General features: G+C 29.9%; 1 protein-coding gene across 2 annotated transcripts in view; it reads left to right on the top strand.

Annotated features, from left to right (window-relative positions):
• The window catches only part of mgl (Megalin), a 182,343-nt gene that overhangs the window by 125,848 nt on the left and 40,892 nt on the right, over positions 1-15,603 (top strand). For both annotated transcript variants that reach the window (XM_064357677.1, XM_064357679.1), the window contains 7 exons: positions 1,888-3,529; positions 8,143-8,324; positions 8,379-8,635; positions 8,691-8,881; positions 13,508-13,719; positions 13,779-13,962; positions 14,016-14,241. In XM_064357677.1, coding sequence (XP_064213747.1) covers positions 1,888-3,529; positions 8,143-8,324; positions 8,379-8,635; positions 8,691-8,881; positions 13,508-13,719; positions 13,779-13,962; positions 14,016-14,241 — 2,894 coding nt within the window. The remainder of the gene's footprint in view (positions 1-1,887; positions 3,530-8,142; positions 8,325-8,378; positions 8,636-8,690; positions 8,882-13,507; positions 13,720-13,778; positions 13,963-14,015; positions 14,242-15,603) is intronic.

The raw sequence follows: 15,603 nt of genomic DNA, 5'->3' as shown, positions 1-15,603 counted from the left end.
ACGTTGCATAGTTGTGTAGTGAAATTTTCGAGATGCGAGAAAGTTTTTTAATTTAAAAGATAGACTCCCACATAATCGAGACGAAATAAAGCTAATACTTGAAATAAATGTTTGGTGCAAGAATCATTTCATTATCTGTAAGACTCACCAAGTTATTGCAATTTAAAATTACTGCAAAATGCGCCTGAGGTGAAACCGAACCGTATTTCCCTCTGAAGCGTGTTCATCGCCTTTGATAACATTTCGAGAGCTAAAAATCGTAATTTGTAAATAATTAAAAAAACGTCACTTATCTATTAATAATATACCTTTACTTTTAAACGCCCTAACTCTGTTAATTTTAATAATATCTAAAAAGTCAAAAGAACATTTTTATCTCATGTACTTATTTAAAAAGCGTAAAAGTGACCCAGTAGAACTAAATTACGAAATTGTAATTCATTTCAAAGTATTCTTTGGTGTGACATTAATATTTTTTTATCTATTTACCATTTTTAGCCCTTGAAATGTTTTCAACCACACCACGTTTTAAAGGGAAATACGCTGCGATTTCACCCCGAGCACATTTTGTAGATAACTAAATAATCCTTCTTTAAAGTCCTTTTTAAAAAAATATACAAATCGTAACGTTTCTGACGAATCAACAATTGTAGTTACACGCTGGGGTACTTGGTTAGAAGCAAATTTCTAAAAATTTTAATCAATTAAAATCATTTGTTTATTGCTTTAAACGACGATGCACAAAGCATTAAACAATGTAAAACTTTAGTTTTAACCACAAATTTAGTTTCTCAACTTAATTTTATTGAAAACAATTTTTTAAATATTCCAACTACGATCAAGTTTCTAGAAACGTAAAATTTAAAATTATCCATTACAGTTGAGAAATTTGAGTCTACGTTGATAGAGTTAAAATCTGTAGAATGGTCATTACAAGATAAATTTAATGCAAAAATTGACGGAGTTACTAGAAATCCCGATTTTTTAGTTTTAAAACAAATAGCGAATAATGTACCACCTTCGACATATTTTGCATTAGCACCAAACTTTTTATTTACTCCTGTAACCAGCTGTGATGTAGAAAGATCTTTTTTGAAATTCAAAGATATTTTTCGAGAATTTAGAAACAATCACAGTTATTCAAGCGTATTTCTCAGAGAAAATTATTAAAATATTTTTATTTAGTTTTTAATTTTAATTTCCACTGAATTAAAACGCAACATTTTCAAAATGTAATAGTGACTTACGCTCCCCTGAATTGAACATCTTCATTGGTGTCCATGTAAGATTGAGGAAATGATGAAGTTATTTTTTAACGATTATGTCAAATTAGGTGCCTCGTCAGGGTTTGAACTAGCCAATCAGAAGCTGATATTAGCGACTATTTTAAAATTGGTTCAGAAAATAATCTCAACAAATATACCCCAGTCATAATAAATTAGCGACTATTTTATTGCCACAATTTTTCTTGGGTACTCCGTAATTATAATAAAACAATAATATTTATGTTTTAATTAGATTTTTGTAAGTGACCGGTAACATTAATTGTATAAACCCCAAGTAAACTACGCCAATGCACACGCTGTAGCGGACCATTTCATCGATAAATATGAACATCGCGAGAGCGCTACGACGAGTCAACTGATCGGTTGTGGCCTCATGGCCACCCCATAAAATTTCCTCACACTGGTCATTACTGATTACTGATACGAATGGTTTCCTGTTTTTCGGTAGTTTTATAATTTTTTTCGTTTCAGTTTATATTATTTTTATTTTAATTATTATTATTATTATTATTATTATTATTATTATTATTCGATTCGCATTTCAGTTAAAGACATTTTTTTCAAAAATTGTGCATTTTATCCAAATTGAATTTCTTTCTAGACCACAACCGACTCCCCACGCGAACTGGCCGTAAACCCCTTAAAACGCATCCTCTACTGGATCGACTACGGCCAATACCCTCGCATCGGCAAAGCCAACCTGGACGGTTCCGGCTGGATGCCCGTCATAACCTCCGGCATCAGCAACCCCACCGACCTAACCATCGACATGAACACCCACGACGTCTACTGGATCGACTCGAAACTGGACACCATCCAGAAAATCTCCTACAACGGCGGCAACCGCCAAATCATCCGTCGCAACCTCCCCAACCCCATGGGCATTGCCGTCCACAAGAGCGAAGTCTACTGGGTCGACCGCAACCTGCGCACCGTCTTCAAAGCCTCCAAAATCGTCGGCAACACCACACTCCCAAACCGCGTCCGAACAAACCTGCAAGGCCTACGCGACATCGCCATCTTCGACGTCACCAACCAGCCCACAGACGAGACAAACCCGTGCAAATTCCGCAACGGCGGCTGCGAACAATTGTGTTTCTCGTTCCCGAATGATGGAACAACAAGGAGTTCACTTAAGTGTGACTGTGCCACGGGAAATTTAGGCTCTGACGGCAGAAAATGTGAATACGTTAACGAATATCTCGTTTTTTCAACCAGGACGGAGATTAGGGCCATTAACTTGGACCCAAGATCGACAAATGTGCCTTTTAGCCCTGTAGGGAATCTCACAAACGTGGTGGGGATTGATTTTGATTACAAGGACCAGAAATTGTTGTTTACACAAATCAGGCCATGGGCCCGCATTGCTTACATGCCGGCAACCACGCCGAAAAACACCGATATTAAGAACATAATCAGTCGGGGGATTAATCCCGAAGGGATAGCGTACGATTGGACGCAGAAAAAAATCTACTGGACCGACTCAAGCAACCACAGTATTTACGCCATGAACTTGGACGGTTCCCACTTAGTTATGATTGCACGAGTTGAACGTCCAAGGGCGATAGTTATTGACCCTTGTAACGGTACTCTTTATTACACCGACTGGGGAAAGTTCGGTACTAACGGTAAAATAATCCGAACCACGATGGCAGGCTCATTAAAACGTGTGATAATCGATAAGAATTTGGCACAACCTTCCGGACTTGCAATCGATTATGAGGACAAAAAACTATATTGGACGGATGCCGTCCGTGAGAAGATCGAACGCGCGGATCTAGACGGCCAAAACCGTGAAGTTCTCGTTTCTGCCACCATTTATCCCTTTTCTATAACTGTCTACGGGGATTATATCTACTGGACTGATTTGCAGTTAAGGGGTGTTTATAGGGCGGAGAAACACACCGGTAATAATATGATTGAGATGGTTAAGCGTCTGGAAGACAGTCCGAGGGATATCCAGGTTTATACGACCACACGTCAGGCGTGTAGTGTGAACCCGTGTAATATTAACAACGGTGGGTGTGCGAAAAGTTGTCATCCGGGTCCGAACGCAACGGCGGAGTGCCGGTGTGACGATAGTACCAAGTTGGTCAACGAGGGGCGAATGTGTGTGGCGAAGAATTTGACTTGTGATACGAGTAAATTTTATTGTGCCAATGGAAGGTGTATTTCGAGGATGTGGGCCTGTGATGGGGAGGATGATTGTGGGGATAATAGTGATGAGGATACGAATTATTGCTGTAAGTATTGTTTTTTTCTTGATAGCTAGCGACTCTTAGTTTCCCTCCTTCCTTCCAAACAAATAGCTTATTCAAACTAAAAATGGAACACATCTTAAAAACACTGAATTTAAAAACAGAACAAATCTACAAATTTCAAATAATTAATACCGATTCAAACAAATAAACAAAAAAACAACGAGGTTTTTATACTGTTTTTTTTTGTAATTTGCCTTCTTATTGCTGTTTTAAACAAAAAAAATTACTTTATGCGATTTAGGGATTGTTGTGACGATAGTCATATCTTTATTTTTGAAACTGTTATATCTTCCAGAATTACTAACTTTTTAATGAAATTTCAGCTGCTGAATTCATCTCAACACGGGTACATTATAGGGAAATCTGTTGACTCAGCTGTATTTAGCTTCACTAATGCTCTGTTAGATAAATTAGAAGAAAAAAGGTGGTTCTTGGAATTTTTTTAGATTTCTCTAAAGCCTTCGATTGCCTAAATCAAAACATCCTAATAAGTAAATTAAAGAAATACGGCAGAAGAGGAATTATGCTAAAGTTGATCACATCTTATCTTAATAATATGTACCAGCAGGTCACAATAACAAAAAACCGTACTGTTTATACATCAAATAAACTTCTAATTAATCAAGGTGTACCTCAAGGTAGTATACTAGGACCTTTATTGTTCGTAATTTATATAAACGACCTAAACATTTTAACAGCCTCAGACAACAATAGTACAGTTAACTTTGCTGATGACGCAAACATATTAATTTGGGGTGAAAATTAGACAGATACAATGAAAGAAGCAAAGATATGCATGAATAAGGTAATAAACTGGACTAAAGAAAATAAATTAGTGTTAAATTTTGAAAAAACCTACGGCATTCATTTTGCAATATGTAATCACAAGAAAACAGAGAAACCGAATAAAATTGTAATATCATCTAAAGAAATTGAATTAATAGAGAAAACTAATTTTCTGGGAATATGCATTGACCATAAGTTAAGCTGGACTAATCATATAGATAATTTATTAAAAAAATTAAACTCAGTACATTTTACAATACGTGTTTTAAAAAAATACATTAACATTGAACAACTAAGAATAATATACTTCGCAAATTTTCAATCATTACTAAGCTACGGTATAATATTTTGGGGGCAAAGTGGAAAGATATCAAAAATATTTGTTGCTCAAAAACAAGTGATAAGAACTATGTTTAACTGAAAATATAATGAAACTTGTAGGAACATCTTTAAAAGCAATAACTTTTTGACAGTAACTGGTTTATACATATATATATTACTTTTATTTTTCTTTAAACAAAATCTACTATTTAATGTCACTAACGACCATAAGTACAACACTCGCAAAGTAGACTTAGAGTATCCAAGACACAAACTCACGCTGACGGAAAAAAATTCTCATTATGCAGGAATAAAACTATACATTAATTTACCTGTGCATCTACGTACACCTTGTAATTTAAATTTGTTTAAAAAGAAAATATTTGACTACATTTTGGATCTCGAACCATATACTTTAAATGAATTCTATAGTAGACAGGTTTTTTGACTTATGTCTTAAAATTATTTTTATGTTATTGTTATTTCTGTGTATAATACTGACGTTTTTCGTATCAATTTTGTTACTACATTTGTATAAATTGATAGAAATAAATTATTATTATTAATATTAATATTAAGTTTAACCTCGTTTACAGACGGATATGTTGTATATTGGTTTTGCACTATGTTGTGAAAATTAGAAAATAATAATTCAGGAAAATCTAGATATAACAACACCGCTTTTCAAGGAAGAAAACACAGTTCAAACCCAACAATAAAGTAACGAATTTCTTTTGTTATTTAAAAATGTACATAACAATAGTCAAGTTACCGGTTTTTATGTATCTTTGGTTTTTTCAAAGAGTTCGTGTCACGTCATAACATTTTGTAATATCGAAGGTAAAGAATAAGCTGAAGTAACTTGAAATAGCTTAAGGAAAAAAATATAATAGATTAGATAAAAAAGAAAAATGTTATGTACAAGAGGATAACCTTTTTTTCTATTTTCGAAAGCGCTTGAGAGGGCAATGAATTTTACATTGAAAAAAGTTTATAGTTGTTAAACTCAAAGACGCGAATTTTAAGAAGCCAAGCTTACTGGCGGCCTTTCGTCGAATAGGTTTTTGGAGAACATGCTGATCAAAATAAACATTCTTGAATTTGGAGAAAATTTGAATAATCCTTACGAGTTGTTTAATAAATAATCTGAGGAAAAATATTATTACGTTATTCATTTAATTCATTATGAACGTAATTCTATGCAGAAGAAAATAAAGAGAAAGATAAAAAACAAACTTTTGCGAATTAGATTGGAATCTATAAAAATTGAATTCAAAAGACTTAAAATTGCACTTTTACTAGCTAATGTAACTTTAGTTTAAGTGAACGAAACAAATAGTAAAATTAAATTTAATTAGTAATTAAACAAATTTGCAAGTTCGTGAGATTCATTATTTTTGCTGTCTTTCATTGAAACTGTCTTACTAAATTAGTGTACAAACTGAATTTTTGTCAAAATTTCTCCAGAATCTTTTTCAAGAACTCTTCTCTAGAAGTTAAACTTTTTTTGATCTCCAAACGGGTTTTGCGACAAGATTAATAAAATTTATTGAGTTAGGTTCTTCAGCGATATGTTTTAGGAAAGCAATAATTTTAGTCAAAATTATTTTTAATATTTAGTCAAAATCAAAGACTTTACTTATAAACAACAAATTAATAAACGAATGAAACCTAGATCGAGAAAAGAAATAAAAAAATTGAAGCTAATTCCAATAAGTACGCATACTCGTAAAAATCAAAAACTAAATTAAAGTTCAAAAACTTACTATGAATAATAGTTATTTATTTGATCAGTGGGGTAAGAACATCATTACTATACGAATGCGAAATCATTGTGCATACGAGATGAGAATAAGTTTGATAATGACTTGTAGTCTCCGTATTAAATACAACTTTTTATCTGCGAAATAAAGGTTTAAATTATATTTATTTATACTTCTAATAAATTTAACTGAGGTTAGTAAAACCGACCCTTATAATTATAAGTTCTTATCATTTGAAATAAAGTCTGAACAGTTTTATGAGTTGGGAAAGTTGGAATTTTTCTTGAATATGTTGACGAAGCTAAATACTGATATAAAAGAACTTTCAATATTGTCATAAAATTAGAATTTTTGGTTCTCTATTAAACAATTTTAACTCGCACGTGTTCATATAGCTGGTCATTTAAACCCTCAAGAGATTTTAATAACACTAAGGGATCAATTTGACCTTTTCTAGGACCAAACATTTCAAACCATAACAACTTTATCCTTAATCCGTCACAAAAATAATGTTGCACAGTACTTTTACAGAATTTAAGTTGTTTTCCCAGTCTCTAAAATTTTCCTTGTGACTTATACTGCTAAGCAAGAACGTCGTAACTGACTTTTTTGTCAAATTTGAGATAACACAAAATGTGAGATCAATAGTGCAATAACTTTGATTCTAAATAACTTTAATAGATATTATCCAGAAATTAATAAGACGAAATACGTAAATAAAATTGACGTATGTGGGGTTTGTGCAATATTACTTAGCAAGAAAGTCGTAACTATAAAATGTATATGAAACCCACTCATTAATGAATCAAAAATTGTATATTTTCTAAAATTAATCAAAAACATTAGGTACCACCAAGTTTGGTTGATTACCAAGTCGAATTACAATTAAAAAAACAAAAAAAAATGTATGACTTTGACGATTTTGTCAATTCGGTTGGAAGAACTAAAATTAAACAAATGAAAATTGAAAACTTTTTCAAATGGCAAGACTACAGTTCACAGTACAAATTGACCAAAATTATTAATCGACCTTACCTAAGCGACATGGTTAACGTTACGTTTGAAGGAGAAAAAAAAACATGAAATATAAATGCAGTTTTGATAGTGAGTTAAATTTCCTAACATCAATAACATCATATTCAAAAAACCCACTCAAAAACACACAACAAATGGCATAGATACAGAAAGAAAACAGGAACTCTTAAAAAAATTTAAAAATATTCTACCAGAAAACCGATTGATTTTTTGGCAAAATTTGCTTTTATTTCAAAAGTATCGTACGCTAGGTGTAATTTCTTGGGTACATTTTTTTATAAATTCCCTGTTGTTACGTATTATTTCATTTGTTTAAAGCCGTTAATAAATATTTTTGTAGTTATGACTTTTTTACTTAGTTACTTTTACTTAATTAAAAAAATAAATAAAAATTAAACGTCATATGTGGAATAACAGCGATTTGGCAAAATAATGGATACAATTGCATACATATTTCCTTTTTACAAATAAATTGTTAGGTTGACTTCAATATTCCATGTTACTAGCATTTAAAATAACAGTGCACTCTGAAAATGTAGAAAACAAGACATAACTCAAGATTCATATAAAATCAGTTACGACGTTCTTGCTTAGCACGGCAGTATAGGACTAACTTTCTTTTGTTCTTAAGCTTAGAATTTCCGTTAGACGTTAGGAATTTTCGTATTTCAAATAAAATTTCTTCTTCAGCTTTCCACTCCTGCTCTCCCAACGAATTCCGCTGTGCCAACGGCCGCTGCATATTCAAATCATGGAAATGCGATCACGAAAACGACTGTAAAGACGGCTCTGACGAAAAGGATTGCCAATACCCGCCTTGTGCTGTTGGAGAATTCACTTGTGCCAATCACAGATGCATTCCCATGTCTCAAGTAACACAATCATTCTTTTTTTTTTATTTTTTTTTTCTAATCACATAAACACAGGTTTGCAACGGTGTAAACGACTGCAAAGATAACGTCACGTCTGATGAAACACACGAACGCTGTCCACAAAACACCACATGTCCCGCCAATCACCTCAAGTGCGAAAAAACTAACATTTGTGTCGAACCGTATTGGTTGTGTGATGGTGATAACGATTGTGGAGATAATTCTGATGAAAATCCGTTGCATTGTGCACAAAGGACTTGTCCGCAGAATAGTTTCAGGTGTCCGAATCATCGCTGTATTCCAGCAACTTGGTTAGTTGAAAAAATAGAGAATTAGTTGGTTTATGTGTTAAATGGTTAATTTTAGGTACTGTGACGGTGATGATGATTGTGGTGATGGAGCAGATGAACCACCAGAGTATTGCAAAAGTGAGGGTAGGACTTGTTTCGGTGATTTGTTCACTTGTGATAATGGAAATTGTGTTCCGAGAATTTATATCTGTGATGGTGATAATGACTGTTTGGATAACAGTGATGAGGATAGCAGACATGAATGCAGTAAGTACTAGTACTAAATACAGTGAGTCTTTAGTGCAACGTTTGTATTTATTTCCACAAAATTATCCTATTTTCTGAGGTAATAAATTTGTTAAAAAACGAGAGAAACACTGATTTTCGACGTTCTAGAGTTCTAAAAGTTAGGATTCTAACTAGAAAAAGTATTTCTTATTCAACAGTTAAAGAATTAAAATTTTTAGTTTGGGATTTGCTGCTGAATCTCTCACTTAATTATATTACAGTTTGTAAAAATGGTGGATGCGCCGGGCAAAATATATATATATATATATATATATATATATATATATTTCTAATGAAATGTGGTAACTAATTAGATTTGTTTCAAAACTTTTATTTAAGTGTTTTTTGTTTGAAAAGGGATTTTTATGTGTAAGAAGTCGACACTTACATTCTTAGAATTCAAAATTATGGACGTTGGCTAAATTTGGAGTTTTAAACAAACTTAAAATAAACTTACGTTTAAGAATTAGAATTTTGAAGTTGAGTTCAACGAATAAATTACGAATTTAAATAGTCTAGAGTTCTCAATCTTCTTAATTTTTATTCTACAGTTTTATGAGTTAAATCTCTAAAATAGCAAAAATTTTTTGGTATGTTAATTTTTGAGACTGCAAACATTGGTTTTAGCGTGTTTTTAATTTGAAAGGGGCCGGATTTTTTGTGTCAAAGAAAAAGTCAATCGGTTACTTACAATCCATTATTTAGAAGCCAAAATTTCACATTTTATTCTCAACTTTAATAAAGAAGTTTAGTTTAAAAATTAGAATGTGCCAGCTTTAAAGAAATTTTAAAACCGTAAATTGGACTTTAACGAGTGTTTAAAATTGTATATTCTCAAATATTCTCATATTACGGCAAAATTTTGAAATTGTAAATTAGACTTCAAGAGTGTTTAAAATTTTATATTCTTAAACATTTTCAATGAAAGTACCAAAAATTTTATTACGGCAATATTTCGAAATTGTAAATTAGACTTCATGTGTGTTTATAATTTTAAATTCAAAAAAAACTTAAAAATTCTCAATTTAAATACCACAAATTATGAGTTTGTATTTATAAAACTGAAATTTGAAAGTCATTTTAAATATTAGTTTCTAGCTTTTAAGGTTAAAATAAGAAAATATAAATTAAATAGTTTTGATGAGTTTTAAGATTTTAGATATTAGCTTCTGCGGCTCTAATTTATGTTAAAATTATTTTAATCTATAAAAAATCTATTCTGAAAACCTAATGCTAGATGAGATTAGTAATTTATAATAGTCCCGAGAGTTTTCAATTTTTAGATTTCAGGTTCCACTGTTCTTGAAGGTACAAATTCTGATCTAGATAAAAGTAATTCGGTGATTAAAATTTAAAATTCTCAGTTTTCAATTTTTGTTAATTTTCGAATATCACACTTTATTTATAAATTGTAAAAATGGTGGATGCGCCGGGATAATTTAATAAAAGTTCTAGTCCTAATGCAAAAAGTACAAACATGTGTAGTAATAGTAAAATTACTTTTACTACAGAAAAGAAAGTGCAAAAATTAGGCTTCTGAAACTTTGAAGATAAATTTCTAAGCTTGAAAAAGAGAATTTTTTCACTGATTTAATTTCAAGTTTTTAGAGTCTCCAGAATTTAAATGCTTTATTTCGAATTAGAAATTGAATTTGAATAGTAAAAATTAATATAAGTTAAAAAAATTTCTTAATTTTTATTCTACAGTTTTAAAAGTTAAAACTCTAACTAGCAAAAATTCTATGGTATGTTAATTTTTGAGACTGCAAACATTGGTTTTAGCGTGTTTTTAATTTGAAAGGGGCCGGATTTTTTGTGTCAAAGAAAAAGTCAATCGGTTACTTACAATCCATTATTTATAAGCCAAAATTTCACATTTTATTCTCAACTTTAATAAAGAAGTTTAGTTTAAAAATCAGAATGTGCCAGCTTTAAAGAAATTTTGAAACCGTAAATTGGACTTTAAGAGTGTTTAAAATTGTATATTCTCAAACATTCTCATATTACGGCAAAATTTCGAAATTGTAAATTAGACTTCAAGAGTGTTTAAAATTTTATATTCTTAAACATTTTCAATGAAAGTACCAAAAATTTTATTACGGCAATATTTCGAAATTGTAAATTAGACTTCATGTGTGTTTATAATTTTAAATTCAAAAAAAACTCACAAATTCTCAATTTAAATACCACAAATTATGAGTTTGTATTTATAAAACTGTAATTTGAAAGTCATTTTAAATATTAGTTTCTAGCTTTTAAGGTTAAAATAAGAAAATATAAATTAAATAGTTTTGATGAGTTTTAAGATTTTAGATATTAGCTTCTGCGGCTCTAATTTATGTTAAAATTATTTTAATCTAAAAAAAATCTATTCAGAAAACCTAATGCTAAATGAGATTAGTAATTTATAATAGTCCCGAGAGTTTTCAATTTTTAGATTTCAGGTTCCACTGTTCTAGGAGGTACAAATTCTGATCTAGATAAAAGTAATTCGGTGATTAAAATTTAAAATTGTCAGTTTTCAATTTTTGCTTAATTTTCGAATATCACACTTTATTTATAAATTGTAAAAATGGTGGATGCGCCGGGATAATTTAATAAAAAAGTTCTTGTCCTAATGCAAAAAGTACATACACATGTAGTAATAGTATAATTACTTTTACTACAGAAAAGAAAGTGCAAAAATTAGGCTTCTGAAACTTTGAAGGTAAATTTCTAAGCTTGAAAAAGAGAGTTTTTTCACTGATTTAATTTCAAGTTTTTAGATTCTCTAGAATTTAAATGCTTCATTTCGAATTAGAAATTGAATTTGAATAGTAAAAATTAATATAAGTTAAAAAAATTTCTTAATTTTTATTCTACAGTTTTAAAAGTTAAAACTCTAAACTAGCAAAAATTCTTTGGTATGTTAATTTTTGAGACTGCAAACATTGGTTTCAGCGTGTTTTTAATTTGAAAGGGGCCGGATTTTTTGTGTCAAAGAAAAAGTCAAACGGTTACTTACAATCCATTATTTACAAGCCAAAATTTCACATTTTATTCTCAACTTTCATAAAGAAGATTAATTTAAAAATCAGAATGTGTCAGCTTTAAAGAAAGAAAGAAATTTAAATAGTCTTGAATAATATTAATTAATTAATTAATAATACTTGAAGTTGCTAAAATGGTGGATGCGCCGGAATAATTTTTTACTGCAAAATTTTGAAACTGTAAATAGGACTTCAAGTGTGTTTAAAATTGTATATTCTCAAACTTTCTCAATTTAAGTACCAAAAATTTTATTACGGCAATATTTCGAAATTGTAAATTAGATTTCATGGATGTTTATCATTTTAAATTTCCAAAAATTTTTAATTTAAATTTCAGAAATTATGAGTTTGTATTTATGAAACTAATATTTGGAGACCAGTTGAAATATTAGAGTTTAAGGTTAAAATCAGAAAATATAAATTAAATAGTTTTGATGAGCTTTAAGGTTTTAGATCTAAGATCTTTTGCGGTTCTAATTAATGTTAAAATTATTTTAATTTTAAAAAAAAATTTTTAGAAAACTTAATGGTGGATGAAATTAGTAATTTATGATAGTTCCTAGAGCTTTCAATTTTTAGATTTCAGGTTCCACTATTCTAGATGGTACAAATTCTTATCTAGATAAAAGTAATTTGGTGATTAAAAATTAAAATTTTCAGTTTTCAATTTTTGCCTAAATTTCGAATATCACACTTTATTTATAAATTGTAAAAATGGTGGATGCGCCGGGATAATTTAATAAAAAAGTTCTAGTCCTAATGCAAAAAGTACATACATGTGTAGTAAAAGTAAAATTACTTTTACTGCAGAAAAGAAAGTGCAAAAATTAGACTTCTGAAACTTTGAAGGTAAATTTCTAAGCTTGAAAAAGAGAATTTTTTCACTGATTTAATTTCAAGTTTTTAGAGTCTTCAGAGTTTAAATGCTTCATTTTGAATATGAAATTGAATTTGATTAGTAACGATTAATAAAAGTTAAAAAAATTGTTATTTTCTGTGAGGTTTTGAGGTTTTTTGATAAAAAAATATGTTCTAAAAATAAGAAATGCTACTAAAATCGAGAAATAAAAGAAAATAAAAAATCATATCACGAAGATACAAAAAAAAATGTTAAAAAAACTTGTAGAGAATTACATTTTTAATGCCCTAAAACTGCACAAAATAGGGAAAAATATTACCCACTATAAAAATTTGAATATCTGTCTTAGGTGACAATTTTTTTCGAATTTAGTGACTTTCTATCAAGAGAATGTCAAATATCAATATCAGTTTGAACCTAATTTTGTGATTTATTGTTTTTTTTATAAATTTATAAATGCTTCATTTCGAATTTGAAATTGAATTTGAATAGTAAGAATTAATAAAAGTTAAAAAATAGATAAAAAAAATCGAAAAGTCTAGTTTAGGATTTTTTTTGACTGGTCATTGGAACAAAAAGATTTTTCCTATTAATTATTGTTATCGTAGCCTTTGTTTTTTACAATTATTTATAAACTAAAAGAGTTTTCTTTGTTGCATTAAAGACTCATCATTACTCTGTATAAAAATCCGAATTATTTCTAACAAATATTTAAAGATGACCGAAAATGTGACGAACAAACCGAATTCACCTGTGAGGCAAACAAAGCCTGGGGCAGAGCTCAGTGCATTCCACGAAAGTGGTTATGTGATGGTGACCCTGACTGTGTTGATGGAGCTGATGAAAATTCCACTATACACCACTGTGCAACACCGCAACCTTGTTCCGAAGACCAATTCACTTGTGCGAATGGAAGATGTATTAACAAGGTTTGGTGTTTTTTTTTTAATTTTTCTTATTATTTTTTTTAATAAAAAAATTAAATTAGGGTTGGTTGTGTGACCACGATAATGATTGTGGTGACGGAACCGATGAAGGCAAGGAATGTAACTCTAAATACAAAACATGTTCAGCGAAAGAATTCACTTGCCAGAACTTTAAATGTATCCGTAATCAGTATAGGTGTGATGGAGAGGATGACTGTGGGGATCATTCGGATGAAGTTGGATGCAGTATGTTTTGGTTAAAAAAAAATAGGATCTAGGTTAATAAATTTGTTTTCCAGAAAAAGAAAATAACACTTGTGCCAATCCTTCACAATTTAGGTGCAACAATGGAGACTGTATTGATGGTCATTTAGTTTGTAATAAAGTGTCAGACTGTGCTGATGATTCTGATGAACCTTTACATTGTAATGTTGACGAATGTGCCAAAGTTGAAATTCATCAGTGTGGTCATAAGTGTGTTGATACTTTGACTGGGTATTACTGCGAGTGCAACGCTGGATACAAGTAAGTGACTTTGTTTACTTATTAAACTGTTAACCTGTTAACCTATGATTAAAATTTTACAATTACATGTAGATAAAGTCAAAATTCTAAATTTAAAACACACATTATTTCTGAGACATCCAATGTGAAATTAATAAACCGAAATTTTGTATCAAGAATTACTTAATTTAATTCCGGTGCTAGTTTAAAATATATGCAAGAAATTTGAAGACAGAACAGGAAAAACAATTTGCAATTTTACTAAAAAATACTAAAAAATGTATTTCAAAGTTTTCTGTCACAATCATGCAACAATTATTTTTTCATTAAATCTAAGCCTTGAATTAGCAAAGTTTTGAGTAAATTTAAACTTCGAAAAAAAAGATATCGATATTTTAATATTAAAAAAAATAAAATTTAATCTCTTGTCTGCTAGATTCAGAACGTTTTAAACTCGTTCCAGTCAAATAAAAAACTTGGCAGTCTTTAATTTGAAATGCGTTGCTTTATCTCGTTTGTTCGATTATGCAAGTTATCTATCGAAAAAATTAGAAATTTCAGAATTTTTATTTAAATAAAGCAGAAATTTGCAAAATTGTTCTTGGACTGCGGTATATGGTAAAGACGTCCAACGTAAAATTAAAAAACCGAAATTTTGTATCAAGAATCACTTAATTTAATTCCGATACTAGTTTAAAATATATGCAAGAAATTTGAAGACAGAACAGGAAAAACAATTTGCAATTTTACTAAAAGAATACTAAAAAATGTATTTCAAAGTTTTCTGTCACAATCATACAACAATTATTTTTTCATTAAATCTAAGCCTTGAATTAGCAAAGTTTTGAGTAAATTTAAACTTCGAAAAAAAAGATATCGATATTTTAATATTAAAAAAAATAAAATTTAATCTCTTGTCTGCTAGATTCAGAACGTTTTAATCTCGTTCCAGACAAATAAAAAACTTGGCAGTCTTTAATTTGAAATGCGTTGCTTTATCTCGTTTGTTCGATTATGCAAGTTATCTATCGAAAAAATTAGAAATTTGAGAATTTTTATTCAAATAGAGCAGAAATTTGCAAAATTGTTCTTGGACTGCGGTATGTGGTGAAGACGTCCAACGTAAAATTAAAAAACCGAAATTTTGTATCAAGAATCACTTAATTTAATTCCGATACTAGTTTAAAATATATGCAAGAAATTTGAAGACAGAACAGGAAAAACAATTTGAAATTTTACTAAAAAATACTAAAAAATGTATTTCAAAGTTTTCTCTCACAATTAACAATTATTTTTTCATTAAATCTAAGCCTTGAATTAGCAAAGTTTTGAGTAAATTTATACTTCGAAAAAAAAAGATATCGATACTTTATAATATTAAAA

Source organism: Tribolium castaneum, chromosome 1 (genome assembly GCF_031307605.1).
Source record: "Tribolium castaneum strain GA2 chromosome 1, icTriCast1.1, whole genome shotgun sequence".
In the NCBI taxonomy this organism is placed as follows: domain Eukaryota; kingdom Metazoa; phylum Arthropoda; class Insecta; order Coleoptera; family Tenebrionidae; genus Tribolium; species Tribolium castaneum.
The sequence above is the reverse complement of the archived record's forward strand: the minus strand, read 5'-3'. Positions and strand labels throughout refer to the sequence as shown.